Consider the following 16,812-nt stretch of genomic DNA (forward strand, 5'->3'; position numbering starts at 1 on the left):
TTTTCATGCTAAACGGGTCGCCCCGGTCCGTTTAGGCCGCTGCGGGCCGGGCTCGGATAGAAAATCGAGCCCGCGGGATTAGACGGCCCGGTTCGGTTTTCTAACCGTGTCTGGTGGGCCGGGACCAAAACGGGCCGGGCTTCACCGGGCTCGGGCCGAAAATGGGCCGGGCGGCCCGTTTGGCCATCTCTATACCCACCTAACCCAATAGAACACATAATTTTGTGTTTTATTGAAATAAAATCTAACTATGGTACCGTTTGGTTCACATATTGGTAACGTAATGGGTAACTCATAACATTAAATTATGTTTGTTTAAGTCTAACCGTAATCGATACCACACTAGAAATGGAACCGACTTATTCAAACATGTTACCGACTTGGTTGAGGAGCCAAGTAGAATGGAGTCGTTCCATCCCTGATTTTAGGAACGGAGCCGCTCTGTTCTGTGTTTGGTAATTTGGAACGGAGCGGCTCTGTTTTTTGTTTGGTTGCAGAGTGAACGGAACGGAGTGTGACTGTGCGAGCGGGCTGGGAACAGAGCGGCTCCGTCCGGTTGATTTTTTGGAGCGGGATGGTTCCGGATCTGAGGAGAATATTCCCTAATTGGAGTCATTCCGTTCTAGTTACTTTATAACCAAACAACAACAAAACCGGGACAGAACGGCTCTGTTCTACTTGACTCTTCAACCAAACACTACCTAAGTTACATTTTGTGAACAGAACGGCATCTATATGATATATAGAAACTATAATAATGCATGCGCAAATCTGACTATGACCCTTAGCTTTATATGATTCCTAAGCAAGACAATAGCACCTAGATCTCTATGTTAAGTTGACGAGCACGAACGCTGAGTGCTGAGTTCCAGGACCAAGGGAAATTGTATGGATGGTGTTGACGTTCGTTTTTAACTGGTTGAAGCATAAATATATATAGAAAACATAGCACGCAAGGAGATCAATTTTGCCGCCACACAGCTTCGGCGCGCGACGCCACACACACGGGTGTCACGTGGCAAACTAGGACGGCCGGAACCGCACAACATGTTTCTCGGAATCTGGATTTGCCTGGATGACATGAAGAGGCACGTAGACCTTAGTTAGCCACATGGTCCACCGCCGCCGTGCCCGTCTAACCACACGACGCTCGGCGACACAGATTGGAATGGTGGTCGACGACAGCACAAGTTGAATCGTCGAAAAGGACAATGCAACCACGCAACGCTTCCGTCATATCCTACAACAAGCTGTGCTGCTGCGTGTGTTCCACTCTAGCTAGGATATATAGGAGCCTTATCGCCATTGCCTTTTGTGTAGGTTCCACGTACCTATCCTCCCATATATATATATAACATTTTCATCCTGCCGAAAAAATTAACAAACCGATCTATTTGTACTACAGTACTGGATGATAAGACATGGTACGTACATGTCAGACGTTGGGTGCACCGTGCACACCTGACGCATGCCCCGTATATACGTATAATGTAGTACACTCCGTACTCCGATCTGTTGTCGAGAGGAGCTGTGCTCATGTCACGTTATTACCCGTGCAAGTATAATGAATCACAACTCAAATACTTCTTTATCATTATTTTGAGCCATTAATTAATTTTAGTTAAAAAATAACTAAAAATAAAGTCCTACGAATGTTGCTACGATCCAATCTTTAAATTTTATAGTGTAGAATTTAGAGTCCACTATTGCTCTAAGACTATCTCCGGTAGACTTCCTATTCCACTTCCTATCACACCTCTATTTCAAACTACACTTTGCAAACAGTACAATCTATAGCGTAAAACAGTGCTTTGCACGTCCATTTGCACGCCATGCATGATGCCGTTAACAAGGCGTCAGTGTGTTACAAAACAATATCGATTAGATATAGATAACCATATATTATAACTTTTCATCACGAAGCACAGCTTAGCAATTGCATACATAGTCGACATAATCGACGCCAATAAATAGACATATAAAGCTATCTTCAGCAGGTCTCCTATCTCATCCTCTATCTTATTATCCCCTATTTCAAACTTCATTCTATAAATAGTGTCAAACAATATTGTCTATAGTCCGCGTCCCCCTATTTTATCATATCTACTAAGGACACCTAAGATAGTCATAGTACACAACTCAGAAGTACCACTATAGCATTTGATGTATTTGGTGCACGAACACAGCTTAGATATCAGTAGTAAAAAAGAGCTCTAGAATTGTTACTATTGAGATTCTCTATACTAGTATACACTGGCCTCTATGCTGTCAGTACTGAAACGCAGCTAAAAATAGCTCTAAAATCGTTACTATAAAGCTTCTATGTACTAGCGTACTAGTATACACTAGCAGCTCGATTTGGGAGCGAGGTGGAGAAGGTACAGCGCAAGTTAGTGTAGCAAGGCAGCGAGATTACTTCTCAGTAAGCCTAAATGCTCTCTCCCCTTCTTATATAGACGTTATTCATACACTAACGAAACTTGTGGCCCATTATGACTCTAAAAGCCTCGTGACCATGTTTCGTTAGAGTCAAATAGTAGATCTAATCTGGTTATCTCTATGGCATATATGCACATTACCAGAACATATATACTACTTTATCGAGTGCCACATACACTCGATAAAGTTCAGAAAACACTCGGCAAACTCTTTACCGAGTGTGACTCTCGGCAAAGAGGACTCAGTGAATTGTACATCGACAATAGCCTCTTTACTGAGTGTTTTTTGTCGGACACTTGAAAGTCTTTACCGAGTGTCACTTGGTGCTCGTCAAAGAAAATTCATCGTGATGTCGACAAGCGACGGTAACAAAGACTTTGCCGAATGCCTACCGACACGACACTCGACAATGAAAACTCCAATGGGCCCCACGACAGCATCTATGTCGAGAGCCACAAACTGACACTCTGTAAAGAGGGAGCCTTTGTCGAGTGCTTGCCTTCCTGGCACTCGGCAAAGGGAACACCAATGGGCCCCTTTGCAAGTCTTGTTATCGAGCGTGCTGGCCGGCACTCGGCAAAGGGAGCTTCTTTGCCGAGTGCCAGGACTACAACACTCGATAAAGAGGCTGTATCGGTTCTCAGGTGTGTTCTCTTTGCCGAGTGTCTCCCTAGGACACTCGACAAAGTTAACGGACGTCAGCTGCAGTTGGCAGTTAACGATGCTTTGCCGAGAGCCCGTTTTTGCTGAGAGCTAGGCTCTCGACGAAGGGCTCTTTGCCGAGAGCCGTTTTATGCCAAGTGTTCGGCTCTCTCGGCAAAATCGCTCTTGACCGAGTGCTTTATTGTGCCAAGTGTGGCACTCAGCAAAGTGAGTTTTGTCGAGTGCCAGATAAATAGCACTCGGCAAAGAGCCAGATTCCGGTAGTGGCAACAGTCTCGCACTTACACTTGAGTTAACGTTAGTTGAGGAGATGTGAAGATATGCAAGGTGCACACTGACCTAAACAAGTTATATCCATTGACAAAACCACTACCACTAGCAAAGCATGAGGCAAACACAGGAGCAATGGGCATGAAATGCTGGCATGATTAACTCTAGTGTGAGGCTTATGACAATGTGTACCTTAATTCTTCTCATTAGATGATGACATCATGTTAACATTTATGATTTACATGTTTAAGTAGTGATATGTTCTACAATGTTTACATTATATGCAATTAATGATTTTATGATTTGTTAGTGAAACTCCAAAATTTGAATTGAAGACGTACTAAATGAGATCCCCAACTTCTATCGGTCATGTGGTAATGTGATGTGGAGATAAGTTGGAACATGTGTTGGGTGAATTATCATGTTTCATGGATTGTAGCGATATTGGATATCAAACCAACAATATATACATGTATTGGGAAAACAATGCCAGATCGACTATTATGAGATGCCACGAATATGGTGCTATTGATTTGTCTCGATATGGCATGCATGATTCTTTCCTTAGACTTGAGGTTAGCGTGAAGTCTCAGATTGTGTAAGAGATACTTTGTAATTGTAGCTACCAAACGCTACTCCATAACTAGGTAGTTATAAGAGTAGTTTTCAAATATGTTCCAAAAAAGTCATAAGGTGTGTCGAGTCAAGATGGAATATGTCCCTCCTTTAGGGAGAGACTCCTCTAAGGCCTCTTGATGTGATAAAAATATAAGTTCATGGCGATGCCTTGACTAGTGGTTAGTAGATGAAATTAGTTCTACACAGAGCAAGATATGATCGAGTTGACAAGGGTTGAACTTGACTTGCCTTGTACTTGGCTAGATGTCGCATGACAGAAAGACATTGTATTATTGAGTGTCATAGGTTATGAAAAATATGTTTTTGAGAACTTTTGTGAGTTAGTATGTCTTGCTAGAGGCTAATGCTAATTATTGCGACTAGAAACTGTTTTTAGGTCATGGTCATTGGTTGCACAAACCTATAAGACTGCATACTTAAGGGGTTAGAACATAAAGATACTTGTATAGATCTCTCGAATGAGGTGATAGCAGCACATTGCACAATTGGAGTTTTGGTGCAACCTTGTCTCCTTTGCTTGTGTTGTAGCACCATTATTGTCACAATAGAGGTCTATCGAACTAGAGCAACTAGGGATCACAGTCACCCAACTCAGAAACAAACTTTCTAATCCATATAACGTTCTTTGCATCTTCTGAAGCTACAAAGTACTCAACTCCTATTGTTGAATTAGTTTCTATCTCTAGCTTGGAAATTTTCCATCTCACTTCCTTGCCATTGAGGAAGATGACATATTCTTGATTGTGGTTGGCTATCTGAAGGACTCGTGGGGCTGTCTGAGGAAGATGCAAAACCGAACCAAAGGAATTCCGATTGAGATGAAAATTTACACACCTGTACAGATATGTTTCTTAAGTTTTCACAAATTTTGAGCTCAATCAAATTGTGAATCAACCATAGATATGAAAATACGAACGTAATTGAGGTTTTGTTAGGGTTTAAAAAAAATAAAACGAGATCGGCTAAAATCACAACCACAAACGTGACAATGAGTGGGGCACACGAGGTTGGTAGGGTGGCGGGGGGTCAAGATCTAAAGTTCAGATGAACATTAAACAGGAATACTATAGCGTGCCTGAATTATAATTTTAACTCAACTGTAAGCGCCCATTTTTTTATATTACTCCGTATATATATGTTACAATAAGTTGTTCATGTAGGTCTATTAAAACTTCAACAAAATTTTGGACCATATTTGGTCAGGGTCTAATGATAAATCTGATCTAATTATGTCCGTGGCATATATGAATAGTACAGGCGCGGCCGCTCCTCACCGAGGCTGTGTCGGTCGTAGTTCTGCGCCTGGGGCGCCTGCGCCTGGCGAGAGGCCTGGGGCGCTGCCCACCACCGCGGCGCGCACGTCAGCGAGACGCCGGCTGCGGCCGGCGGGGAAGTGTTTTGCCAGTGGAGGTGAGCAATCGACGGCGGGCTCCTACGCTGTAGTATGGACGGCGCCGGCGTCCTAGTCGGGAACAGGAACGCCCGGATCTTGAGCGACTGGAGGCGGTCCTTGCTAGCCTCGTCGTACTCCTCGAGCAGCTTGGCGAGGTCGTCGTCGCAGGTGACGGAGATGAGCGCGTCCAGGTCCTCCGTCGGTAGCTGACACCGCAGGTGCGCTTCCCAGCCGCCGCACAATTCCCTCAGCTTCCGCTGCAACACTGCCGACAGAAATAAACGGCAACTGAAGTCAGAGAAATCAAAGGATTGTTCAGTGGACTCGTGTCGATTCGCCGGCACAAATATATGTACTACCGTAAAACCGGATGGGACGGTCGACGGAGAGGACCCGGTTGTCGCCGCCGACGTAGCGCAGCGTGCCGTCGGTGCGGCGGGGCAGGATCCTGCCGCCGTAGCTGCACAGGAACTTGACGCTTCCCTCGGCGTCGGCGACGGCGACGGCTGCGGCGCCCACAGAGTCCGGCTCGGTGACGCAGACGACGTCGTGGTCGGGCGACCCGAACGACGACGCGCAGGATGAAGACGACGACCACGACGAAGTTCCCGCCATGCTCTGGTAGCGATCTTAGTATGTAAGAGTAAGAGTAAGGTAAACTCAGTGGCCCGCTGGATAGCTGCCCAGCAGCTGCTCCTAGCCGCGTCTGAGCAACCTAACCTACCCGCCTCTTGCTTTTTATAGGGCTGGGGGACGTGTGGGAGAACCGGAGAAACAAGTAAATGGTTTGGACCTTTGATTTTAAACAGGTTGGTTATATTAAAAGAGTGAAATTGATCATCCACTTAATGTAAATAACTGAAATAAGGGCAGGCTCTGAACTCTTTGTACGTGCTACAAACATAAGACAATTAATTAACGTGTCTTCGTAGGCCTATCTCCACCGATCCCATATCTTATCACATATTTTAAACTATACTCTAAAATAGGATTAAATCATATCATCTATAGTTTTATGTCCTCCAGTCTAAAGGGTGCTTGAGTTTTATTATTCAATATGAATGCACAAGCAGGGCATATATCGATCCACGACGACTGATTTATATGTCCCACGCGCCACGACTAGAGATGGCCAAACGGGTCGCCCGACCCGGGTCCAGTGAAGCCCGGCCCGTTTTGAGCCTGGCCTGCCAAGCGCGGCTAGAAAATCGGGTCGGACCGTCTAAGTCCGCATGCTCGATTTTTTGTCAGAGCCCGACCCAGGGCGGGTCTAAACGGACAGAAAAGCGGGCACGTTTTAGTGCAGGGTTTAACGGGCTTAGAGGTAAACCAACCATGCCGGACTAGCCCACCATGCCTAATTTTCTGTCCGAACCCGGGCTGCTTATTCGTTCCGGGCTGACCTGGATCCACATAGAACCGGGCCCAAACAGCGGGCTTCGTGCCGGGCTCGCAGGCCTCATGCTTATTGGCTATATATAGCCACGCCTAACAGCTTCTAGGGAACACATGAATTTTATAACGATATAGAAAATCTATAGAAATTAGTTTAAAAACACAAGAAAATGCAGGATCTAGTAAAATTTTCTTTATTCTAAAATGGGCCTAAACATGTGGCTGATGGATGCACCTCTATTTTTTTGGTGGTCGTCCCATCCGTGGACGGTTCGTCAGGATCTTTAACAAATTACTGTACATATTTTACAGCTGAGGCAGCAGAAAGCCATGGAAGGTGGCTCTCAGCGCTTCTCCACCTCCACCTCCACCTCCACCTCCACCGTACCCAATCAGCGTCAAGAGCTAGCTAGATTCGTCATAGTGGGTCAATCGTCTCGAGCAATGGGATGCGCACCACGTCGCCAATCATGGTGTTCCTCAAATATTCCCAGACTTATCCAGCCCGGGCTGCATGCATCCCTTGCGAGAATTCACTTGGATTTCTCAAGACGTGTGAAGAAAAGAAACTCGCCGAGACACGAGACAACAACGTGGCGGGACTGGCGGCTAGCAACGCGGCGTGTCCCATCGGGAGCCACGCCAACCCGCTCGAGGTGAACCGCTCACACAGCAAAGCAATTCGCGAAAATGGACATAGGTGGTGTTTTGTTTCATTTTTTTTCCAGGTTTGATCAAAACCATCTACATCGACCGAGTTATTACGATAGTAAAAATTCATCACTTACTAGATCCTAAACTCTATATACTCATTTATATTCCTTCATAGATAATCATCATAAAACTTCCTGATTTCGGTGCGTTTCGAGATACAAAATTCGGTCCCATTTTTTATTTCGGTTCCAAATTCAAAAAATATAAAAATCAAATTTTGGTAAAAAAAAACAAAATTTCGAGCCGTACAAATGAAATTGTGAACCATGGTCTACACGTGACCCGACCCGCAAAATGATAGGCTAGGGCTAGGTGTGACTTCATAGATATCCAATGCGTCCTAGAAGACTAACTTTGTCCTTATTTACACATGATTTAGTGCATGTTGGCATGGAAAACCGTGGACCAAACATTCAGGGGTTGGAAAGCAAGTAGCAAAGCAAGGTTGTAGGCTGCAAGAGCAATTGTATTGCAAGTGTCTCTTGGGTGCTACATTTTTTGTAGGACTTTTTGGAAGACTAACTTTTTGGTGCTACATCATAGTGTTTCTAAGTGTAAGAAGTGTTTGGAACATGTTAATATGCCTTGTAGGACTTTTTGGTAGATTTTTATATTTTTCTAAACATTTTCTATATTCCGAAATTAAAAATCTATTTATTTGGGGTACTTAAAACATTTTCAAAAGTTCTAAATATGTTTTTTAAGTTCATTGGTTGCCACATCATGTCTAGAAATTTTTCTAGAATTTTTGGAGCCTTCGACACATTTTTCAGACATTAAAAACGATTTTAGCTTTTTTTCTAGAATTATTTTAATTTTAAAAATAGGATTATTACGAAAACTAAAATATCTTCAAACCTTAGCAATACATATATGGCTGGAACATCTCGTCGAACCCTTTCCAAATCCTGGAACCGTTTCCTCAGTTTCGATCCACAATTCCCGGAATTGCTCGTCGAAGTTCGGGGCGGTTCCAACTCCAGAGACAACTCCGGCGAGCAATTATTTTCAATCCGTGCGTCGTTGCCGGAATCCGAGGGTATCGCTGCATCTGTCTCGTCGAGAGCTTCGTCTCGTTGCTTTTGATTCGTCGATCCGACCGTCGGTTCGCCACCAATCAATGATTTTCTTCTCGGCTCCAGCGAACTCTGTCTTCTCCTGTGAGCCTCCCTCCATTGTTGTCCATAAAGTTTCTCCATTTTTTGTTCCTATACGCGCAACCCCTTTCTCTCCCCTCTCCCTCTCTCTCCACGGCGGCGGCGCCCCCTCCCCCTCCTTCCCTGCCCCTCGTGCAGCCCCTCCCCCCACGACAGCGCCATCCCCCGTGCGGTCGTCCTCCCCCGGCTTGCGCGCCCGCGGCTGATGCGCACCACCCCCACGCTCGGCCGCCGCGTGAGAGCACCTAGAGGGGGGTGAATAGGTGATCCTGTAAAAATCAAACACTAATAGCCACAAAACTTAGTTATAAGTGTTATTGTAGTCAAGTGGCTAAGAAACGTTCTCGTGCGAACAAAGCAATCACAATAAGCAGCACACGAGACACGTGATTTTTATCCCGTGGTTCGGCCAAGTAACACTTGCCTACTACGTTGTGGCGTTCCAATGGACAAGGGTTGCACTCAACCCCTTTCAAGCGATCAAATGATCAACTTGAATATCACAGCTTTCTTTCTTAGTCTTTCTCCCATTTGCGAGGAATCTCCACAACTTGGAGTCTCTCGCCCTTACAATGATGATCACAAAAGAAGCACAGAAGTAAGGGAGGGGAGAGCAACACACACAAGACTCAAATCCACAACACAACCACACACACAAGTCACAACTTGAGCTCAAAGTACAACACACGGAGTTCGCAACTCAAATGGAGCTCAAATCGCTAACAGAGAATCAAATGCGTGGGAGCGGAGTCTGGATGCTTTAGAATACTCAAAGAATGCTTGAGTGACTCCTCCATGCGCCTAGGGGTCCCTTTTATAGCCATAAGGTAGCTAGGAGCCGTTGAAGACAATCTTGGAAGGCTAATTTTGCCTTTTGTCGTGTGGTGCACCGGACAGTCACTATAGCTGTCCGGTGCGCGATTGCCTTCCAAATAAGGCACAGTCGACCATTGCGGCTTCGGGCCTGATGGCGCACCGGACAGTCCGGTGCCCCCTGCCGACCGTTGGTGCGGGCCACGCGTCGCCCGCGGATTGCGCGGCCGACCGTTGCGCTGGCGATCGTTGGCTCACCGGACAGTCCGGTGCACCACCGGACAGTCCGGTGAATTATAGTCGTACGCCGCTGATCTTTTCCCGAGAGCGGCCTTTTCACCAGAGACCAGCCTGGCGCACCGGACACTGTCCGGTGCACCACCGGACAGTCCGGTGTGCCAGACTGAGCTGAGTTTTGGCTGCACCGAGCCAAGTCTTTTCGGTTTCTTTTCTTCTTCTTTTCTTACTGTTTCTAGCACTTAGATAACTTCATTAGTATTCAAAAACAAATGTACTAAGTCTAGAAACATACCTCATGCCTTGATTTGCACTTTTTCACTCTTTGGCACAATAGGACTTAAAGAATATGTGCTGGACACTTAATCACCAAAACATTATAGAAATGGCCCAAAGGCACATTTCCCTTTCAATCTCCCCCTTTTTGGTGATTTATGCCAACACAACCAAAAAAAGTGCAACATCAATGCAATTGAGGACCAAATTGTTTTTACTATAATTTGGCATATTTGGATCGCTCTTTGCCACCACTTGGTTTGTTTTTGCAAATCAAATTCATTTTCCTATCTCTAAGCCCAACACACTTGTTTGGGCACATAAAGAGTTGTTCCAAGAGTAAAATTGATCAAGTGCCAAAAACTCCCTCTTTTCCCAAAATTAATATTCTCCCCCACAAGAGACCAAATTTTGCAATAAGAGTATTTTGGACAAATCAAAAAATTCTAACTCTATTATTTTTGAAATTCACAAGTGATAGCTGATCCATTTGCTTTGGCCTTAATTTCTCCCCCTTTGGCATTAAGCACCAAAACAGGATCATTCTTGGCCCTTTAACCCCATTGCCTCACCAAAAATGTCAATTAAGAGCAGAAAGGCAATAAGAGCATAAGTATGAACTTGGAAGTGAGTACACTAATACCGGAGTGCAGTGGAAGTCTTTGCATTGTCCAAGTCCATATTTCCCTTTCAATGCACCTTTGAGACTACATCAAGTATACTCAAACAAATAGATTAGTCTCAAATGGTCAAGTTGTAGCACATCCCCCCTAAATATGTGCATCATTCACACATGGACTTGTGAGGTCCGGGGATCCCTTGCACAACTTGAGTACCATAAATAAGCAACATATCACATAAATGCATAAAGTTACATGATCAAAGCCATAGAACACATGTATGCTATAGATCAATCCAAGTTACGTGAATCTAAGACATTTAGCTCACTATGCAACCTGCAAAAGGTTTTCTCATCCAACGGCTTGGTAAAGATATCGGCTAGCTAGTTCTCGGTGCTAATATGGTACACCTCGATATCTCCCTTTTGCTGGTGGTCTCTCAAAAAGTGATGCCGGATGTCTATGTGCTTAGTGCGGCTGTGTTCAACAGGATTATCCGCCATGCGGATTGCACTCTCATTGTCACATAGGAGTGGGACTTTGCTCAGATTGTAGCCAGAGTCCCGGAGAGTTTGCCTCATCCAAAGTAGTTGCGCGCAACACTGTCCTGCGGCAACATACTCGACCTCAGCGGTGGATAGGGCAGCGGATGTTTGTTTCTTTGAACTCCAAGACACCAGGGACCTTCCTAGGAATTGGCACATCCCTGATGTACTCTTCCTATCAACCTTGCATCCAGCATAATCAGAGTCTGAATATCCAATCAAGTCAAAGGTAGACCCCTTTGGATACCAGATCCCGAAGCAAGGCGTAGAAACTAAATATCTAAGAATTCGCTTAATAGCCATAAGGTGACATTCCTTGGGTCAGATTGATATCTAGCACACATGCATACACTTAGCATTATGTCCGGTCTACTAGCACATAAATAATGCAATGACCCTATCATAGACCGGTATGCCTTTTGATCAACGGACTTACCTCCTTTGTTGAGGTCAACATGCCCGCCAGTTCCCATCAGTGTCTTTGCGGGCTTGGCGTCCTTCATCCCAAACCTCTTGAGAAGATCTTGTGTATACTTCGTTTGGTAGAGAAAGGTGCCGTCCTTGAGTTGCTTCACTTGAAACCCAAGGAAGTAGGTCAACTCGCCCATCATTGACATCTCGAACTTTTGTGTCATTACCCTGCTAAACTCCTCACAAGACTTTTGGTTAGTAGAACCAAATATTATGTCATCAACATAAATTTGGCACACAAAAAGATCACCATCTCAAGTCTTAGTGAAAAGAGTGGGATCGACTTTCCCCACCTTGAAAGCATTAGCAATTAAGAAATCTCTAAGGCATTCATACCATGCTCTTGGGGCTTGCTTAAGTCCATAGAGCACCTTAGAGAGTTTGAACACATGGTCGGGATACTTGTCATCCTCAAAGCCAAGGGGTTGTTCCACGTACACCTCCTCCTTGATTGGCCCATTGAGGAAAGCGCTCTTCACATCCATTTGAAACAACCTGAAAGAGTGGTGAGCGACATAGGCTAATAATATTCGAATAGACTATAGCCTAGCCACAGAAGCAAAAGTCTCCTCGGAATCCAAACCTGCGACTTGGGCATAAACTTTTGCCACAAGTCGAGCCTTGTTTCTTGTCACCACCTCGTGCTCGTCTTGCTTGTTGCGGAACACCCACTTGGTTCCCACAACATTTTGCTTAGGACGTGGCACCAGGCTCTAAACTTCATTTCTCTTGAAGTTGTTGAGCTCTTCCTGCATGGCCAACACCCAATCCGGATCCTGCAAGGCCTCTTCTACCCTGAAAGGCTCAATAGAAGAGACAAACGAGTAATGCTCACAAAAATTAGCTAAACGTGAGCGTGTCGTTACTCCCTTGCCGATATCACCCATAATCTGATCGATGGGGTGATTTCTTTGGATTGTTGCTCGGACTTGAGTTGGAGGGACCCGTGGTGCTTCTTCCTCCATAACTTGTTCTTCGTGTGCTCCCCCTTGATCACGCGCCTCTTCTTGAGGAACCTGTCCACCATCTTGAGTTGGGGGATGCACCATTGTAGAGGAAGATGGTTGATCTTGCTCCTGTTGTTCCTGTGGTCGCACATCACCTATCGCCATCGTGCGCATTGTGGCCGTTGGAACATCTTCTTCATCTATGTCATCAAGATCAACTTGCTCTCATGGAGAGCCATTAGTCTCATCAAATACAACGTCGCTAGAGACTTCAACCAAACCCGATGATTTGTTGAAGACTCTATACGCCTTTGTATTTGAGTCATACCCTAGTAAAAACCCTTCTACTGCCTTGGGAGCAAATTTAGAATGTCTACTTTTCTTCACCAGAATGTAACATTTGCTCCCAAATACACGAAAGTAAGAAACGTTGGGTTTGTTACCGGTAAGGAGTTCATATGAGGTCTTCTTGAGAAGGCGATGTAGGTAGAGCCGGTTTTTGGCATGGCAAGCTTTGTTCACAGCTTCCGACCAAAACCGCTCGGGCGTCTTGAATTCTCCAAGCATCGTTCTCACCATGTCGATGAGCGTCCTGTTCTTCCTCTTTACTACACCGTTTTGCTGTGGTGTGTAGGGAGCGGAGAACTCGTGCTTGACACCTTCTTCCTCAAGATACCCCTCCACTTGTAGATTCTTGAACTCGGACCCGTTGTCGCTTCTTATCTTTTTCACCTTGAGCTCAAATTCATTTTGAGCCCTCCTTAGAAAGCGCTCTAGGGTCCCTTGGGTTTCTGATTTATCCTGTAAAAAGAACACACAAGTGAAGCGGGAAAAATCATCAACAATTACAAGACCATACTTACTTCCCCCGATGCTAAGGTAGGAAACGGGTCCGAAGAGGTCCATGTGAAGAAGCTCCAGTGGTCTTGATGTTGTCATCACATTCTTGCTGTGATGAGTGCTTCCCACCTGTTTCCCTGCCTGACAAGCTGCACAAGATCTATCTTTCTCGAAGCAAACATTGGTTAGTCCTAACACATGTTCTCCCTTTAGAAGTTTATGAAGGTTCTTCATCCCAACATGTGCTAGACGACGATGCCACAGCCAGCCCATACTAGTCTTAGCTATTAAGCATGCATCTAGATCGGCCTCCTCTTTCGAAAAATCAACTAAGTAGGGTTTGCCGTCTAATACACCCTTAAAAGCTAATGAACCATCACTCCTTCTAAAGACAGATACATCAACATTTGTAAACAAACAATTGTAGCTCATGTGGCACAATTGACTTACAGACAGGAGGTTGTATCCTAATGACTCTACTAAAAATACATTTGAAATAGATTGCTCGCTTGTGATGGCTATCTTTCCTAAACCTTTGACCTTGCCTTGATTCCCATCTCCAAATATGATTGTATCCTGGGAGTCCTTGTTCTTGACATAGGAGGTGAACATCTTCTTCTCCCCGTCATGTGGTTTGTGCATCCGCTGTCGATTATCCAGCTAGATCCCCCGGATGCCTAAACCTGCAAGGCAATTTAAGCTTGGGTTTTAGGTACCCAACTCTTGTTGGGTCCTACAAGGTTAGTCACAATAGCCTTTGGAACCCAAATACAAGTCTTGTCTCCCTTGCATTTGGATCCCAACTTTCTAGCAACTACTTTTTCCTTTTTACATAAAAGCGCAAATGAAGTATTGCAAGCATGCTAAATGGTAGAAGGTTCATTGCACATTCTCCTAGGCACATGAGGCACAACATTACTTCTTCTAGGCCTACTCCTACCATGCACAAAAGTAGAGCTAGAGGCAAACATAGCATGTGAATTAAAAGCATCATGATCATAACTCCTATTATAATGAGCATTCCTAGAAAATTTTCTGTCATAAATGTAGGCATGACACTTTTGAGAACTGCTAGCCATAGCAGCCTTCCCTTTCTCCTTATTGAGAACGGGAGCCTTTTGGCTTGTTAAGTTCTTGGTTTCCTTTCGAAAACCAAGTCCATCCTTAATAGAGGGGTGTCTACCAACGGTTTAGGCATCCCTAGCAAATTTTAATTTATCAAAATTAATTTTGCAAGTCTTAAGTTGATCATTAAGACTTGCCACCTCGTCATTTAATTTGGTAATAGAAATAAGGTGTTCATCACAAGCATCAACATCAAAATCCTTGCATCTATTACAAATAACAACATGCTCTACACATGAACTAGATTTATTAACTCCCTCTAGCTTAGTAGTTAATTCATCATTTAAACTCTTTAAACTAGACATAGTTTCATGGCAAGCAGATAATTCAGAGGATAACATTTCATTTCTATTAATTTCTAGAGCAAGAGATTTTTGAACACTAACAAATTTATCATGTTCTTCATACAAAATATCCTCTTGCTTTTCTAAAAGTCTATCCTTTTCATTTAGAGCATCAATTAATTCATTAATTTTTCTACCTTAGCTCTATCTAAGCCTTTAAATAAACTAGAGTAATCTACTTCATCATCAGAAGATTCCTCATCACTAGAAGAATAGTACTTAGGTGTATCTCGAATACTTACTTTCTTCTCCTTGTCCATGAGACATGTATGGCATTCGTTGGGGAAGAGTGAAGACTTGTCGAAGGCCGAGGCGGCCAGTCGGAGTCGGATGAAGAGCAGTCAGAGTCCCACTCCTTTCCAAGGTGTGCCTCGCCCTTCGCCTTATTGTAGTTCTTTTTCTTCTCCTTCTTGTCGTGCCTTTCTTGTGCCTGGTCATTCTCATTATCGGGACATTGAGCAATAAAGTGACCAGTCTTACCGCATTTGAAGCAGGAGCGCTTTCCCCTTGTTTTGTTCTTGTTGGGGTACTCCTTGCGTCCTTTAAGTGCAGTCTTGAAGCGCTTGATGATAAGCGCCATCTCATCCTCGTTGAGGCCAGCAGCCTCCACTTGTGCCACCTTGCTTGGAAGCGCCTCCCTGCTACTAGTTGCCTTAAGAGCAACAGGTTGAGGCTCGTAGACGGGTAGTGGACCGTTTAGAGCATCGTCCACATATCGAGCCTCCTTCACCATCATACGGCCGCTTACAAACTTTCCAAGGATCTCCTCGGGCGTCATCTTTGTGTACCTGGGGTTTTCACGAATGAGATTCACAAGATGGGGGTCAATTACAGTAAATGACCTTAGCATGAGTCGGACGACATCATGATCCGTCCATCTTGTGCTTCCGTAGCTTCGGATCTTGTTAACTAGGGTCTTTGAAAGTCGCCTAGAGGGGGGGTGAATAGGGCGAATCTGAAATTTAACAACTTAATCACAACTACAAGCCGGGTTAGCGTTAGAAATATAATCGAGTTCGCGAGAGAGGGTGCAAAACAAATCGCAAGTGAATAAGGAGTGTGACACGTGGATTTGTTTTACCGAGGTTCGGTTCTCGCAAACCTACTCCCAGTTGAGGTGGTCACAAAGACCGGGTCTCTTTCAACCCTTTCCCTCTCTCAAACGGTCCCTCGGACCAAGTGAGCTTCTTCTTCTCAATCAAACGGGAACAAACTTCCCCGCAAGGACCACCACACAATTGGTGTCTCTTGCCTTGGCTACAATTGAGTTGATCGCAAGAAAGATTGAAAGAAAGCACGATTGCAAAAGCCAAGCGACAAGAGCGACAAATAACACACGGATCTTTCTCTCTCTTAAGTCACTAATCACTAATGATCACTTGTCTCAACTTTGGAACTTGGAGAGATTTGAGGCTTTGAATGTGTCTTGGAATGGATTGCTAGCTCTTGTATTGAATGTTGAAGGTTGGAATGCTTGGATGAAGTGAATGGAGGTGGTTGGGGTTGTATTTATAGCCACCAACCACTTCCTAGCCGTTGCTTCATTCTGCCGACCGCGGACGGTCCGCCCTTCTGGTCCGGACGGTCCGCGCCTGTAGATCAACGGCTGAAAACGCAACGGTCAGCAGTAACGGCTATATTGCATTTAATGCGTCGTCAGATGTCAGATAAAGTCAGTCGCGGACGGTCCGGTCGTGCACCCCGGACGGTCCGCGCGGACGCTATAATTCATTTTTTCCGAACCCGTCACCTTCGGGTTTTCGGTTCCTCACCTACCGGACGGTCCGCGCGAGGTCTCAGACGGTCCTTGCTTTTCCTTCAGACGGTCCGTAGTGCAGACTTGGATTTTTGCATTGGTTCTGTCCGAGGGTGATCCTGGTGTTGCGAACGGTCCGCCGCAGGGGCCCGGACGGTCCGCGCTTGG

The 16,812-nt window shown here is 45.0% G+C and overlaps 1 protein-coding gene across 1 annotated transcript; it reads right to left on the reverse strand.

Moving 5' to 3' along the window:
• Positions 1 to 5,097: 5,097 nt before the first annotated feature.
• On the reverse strand, positions 5,098 to 6,112 carry LOC100281824 (uncharacterized). Its single transcript, NM_001368105.1, has 2 exons — positions 5,764 to 6,112; positions 5,098 to 5,669 (listed from the first exon to the last, which is right to left on the reverse strand). The coding sequence occupies exons 1-2, from the start codon at positions 6,017 to 6,019 to the stop codon at positions 5,239 to 5,241; spliced, it is 687 nt and encodes a 228-aa protein (NP_001355034.1). The 5' UTR covers positions 6,020 to 6,112; the 3' UTR covers positions 5,098 to 5,238.
• Positions 6,113 to 16,812: the final 10,700 nt, after the last annotated feature.

Source organism: Zea mays, chromosome 4, assembly GCF_902167145.1.
Source record: "Zea mays cultivar B73 chromosome 4, Zm-B73-REFERENCE-NAM-5.0, whole genome shotgun sequence".
NCBI classification, from domain to species: Eukaryota; Viridiplantae; Streptophyta; class Magnoliopsida; order Poales; family Poaceae; genus Zea; species Zea mays.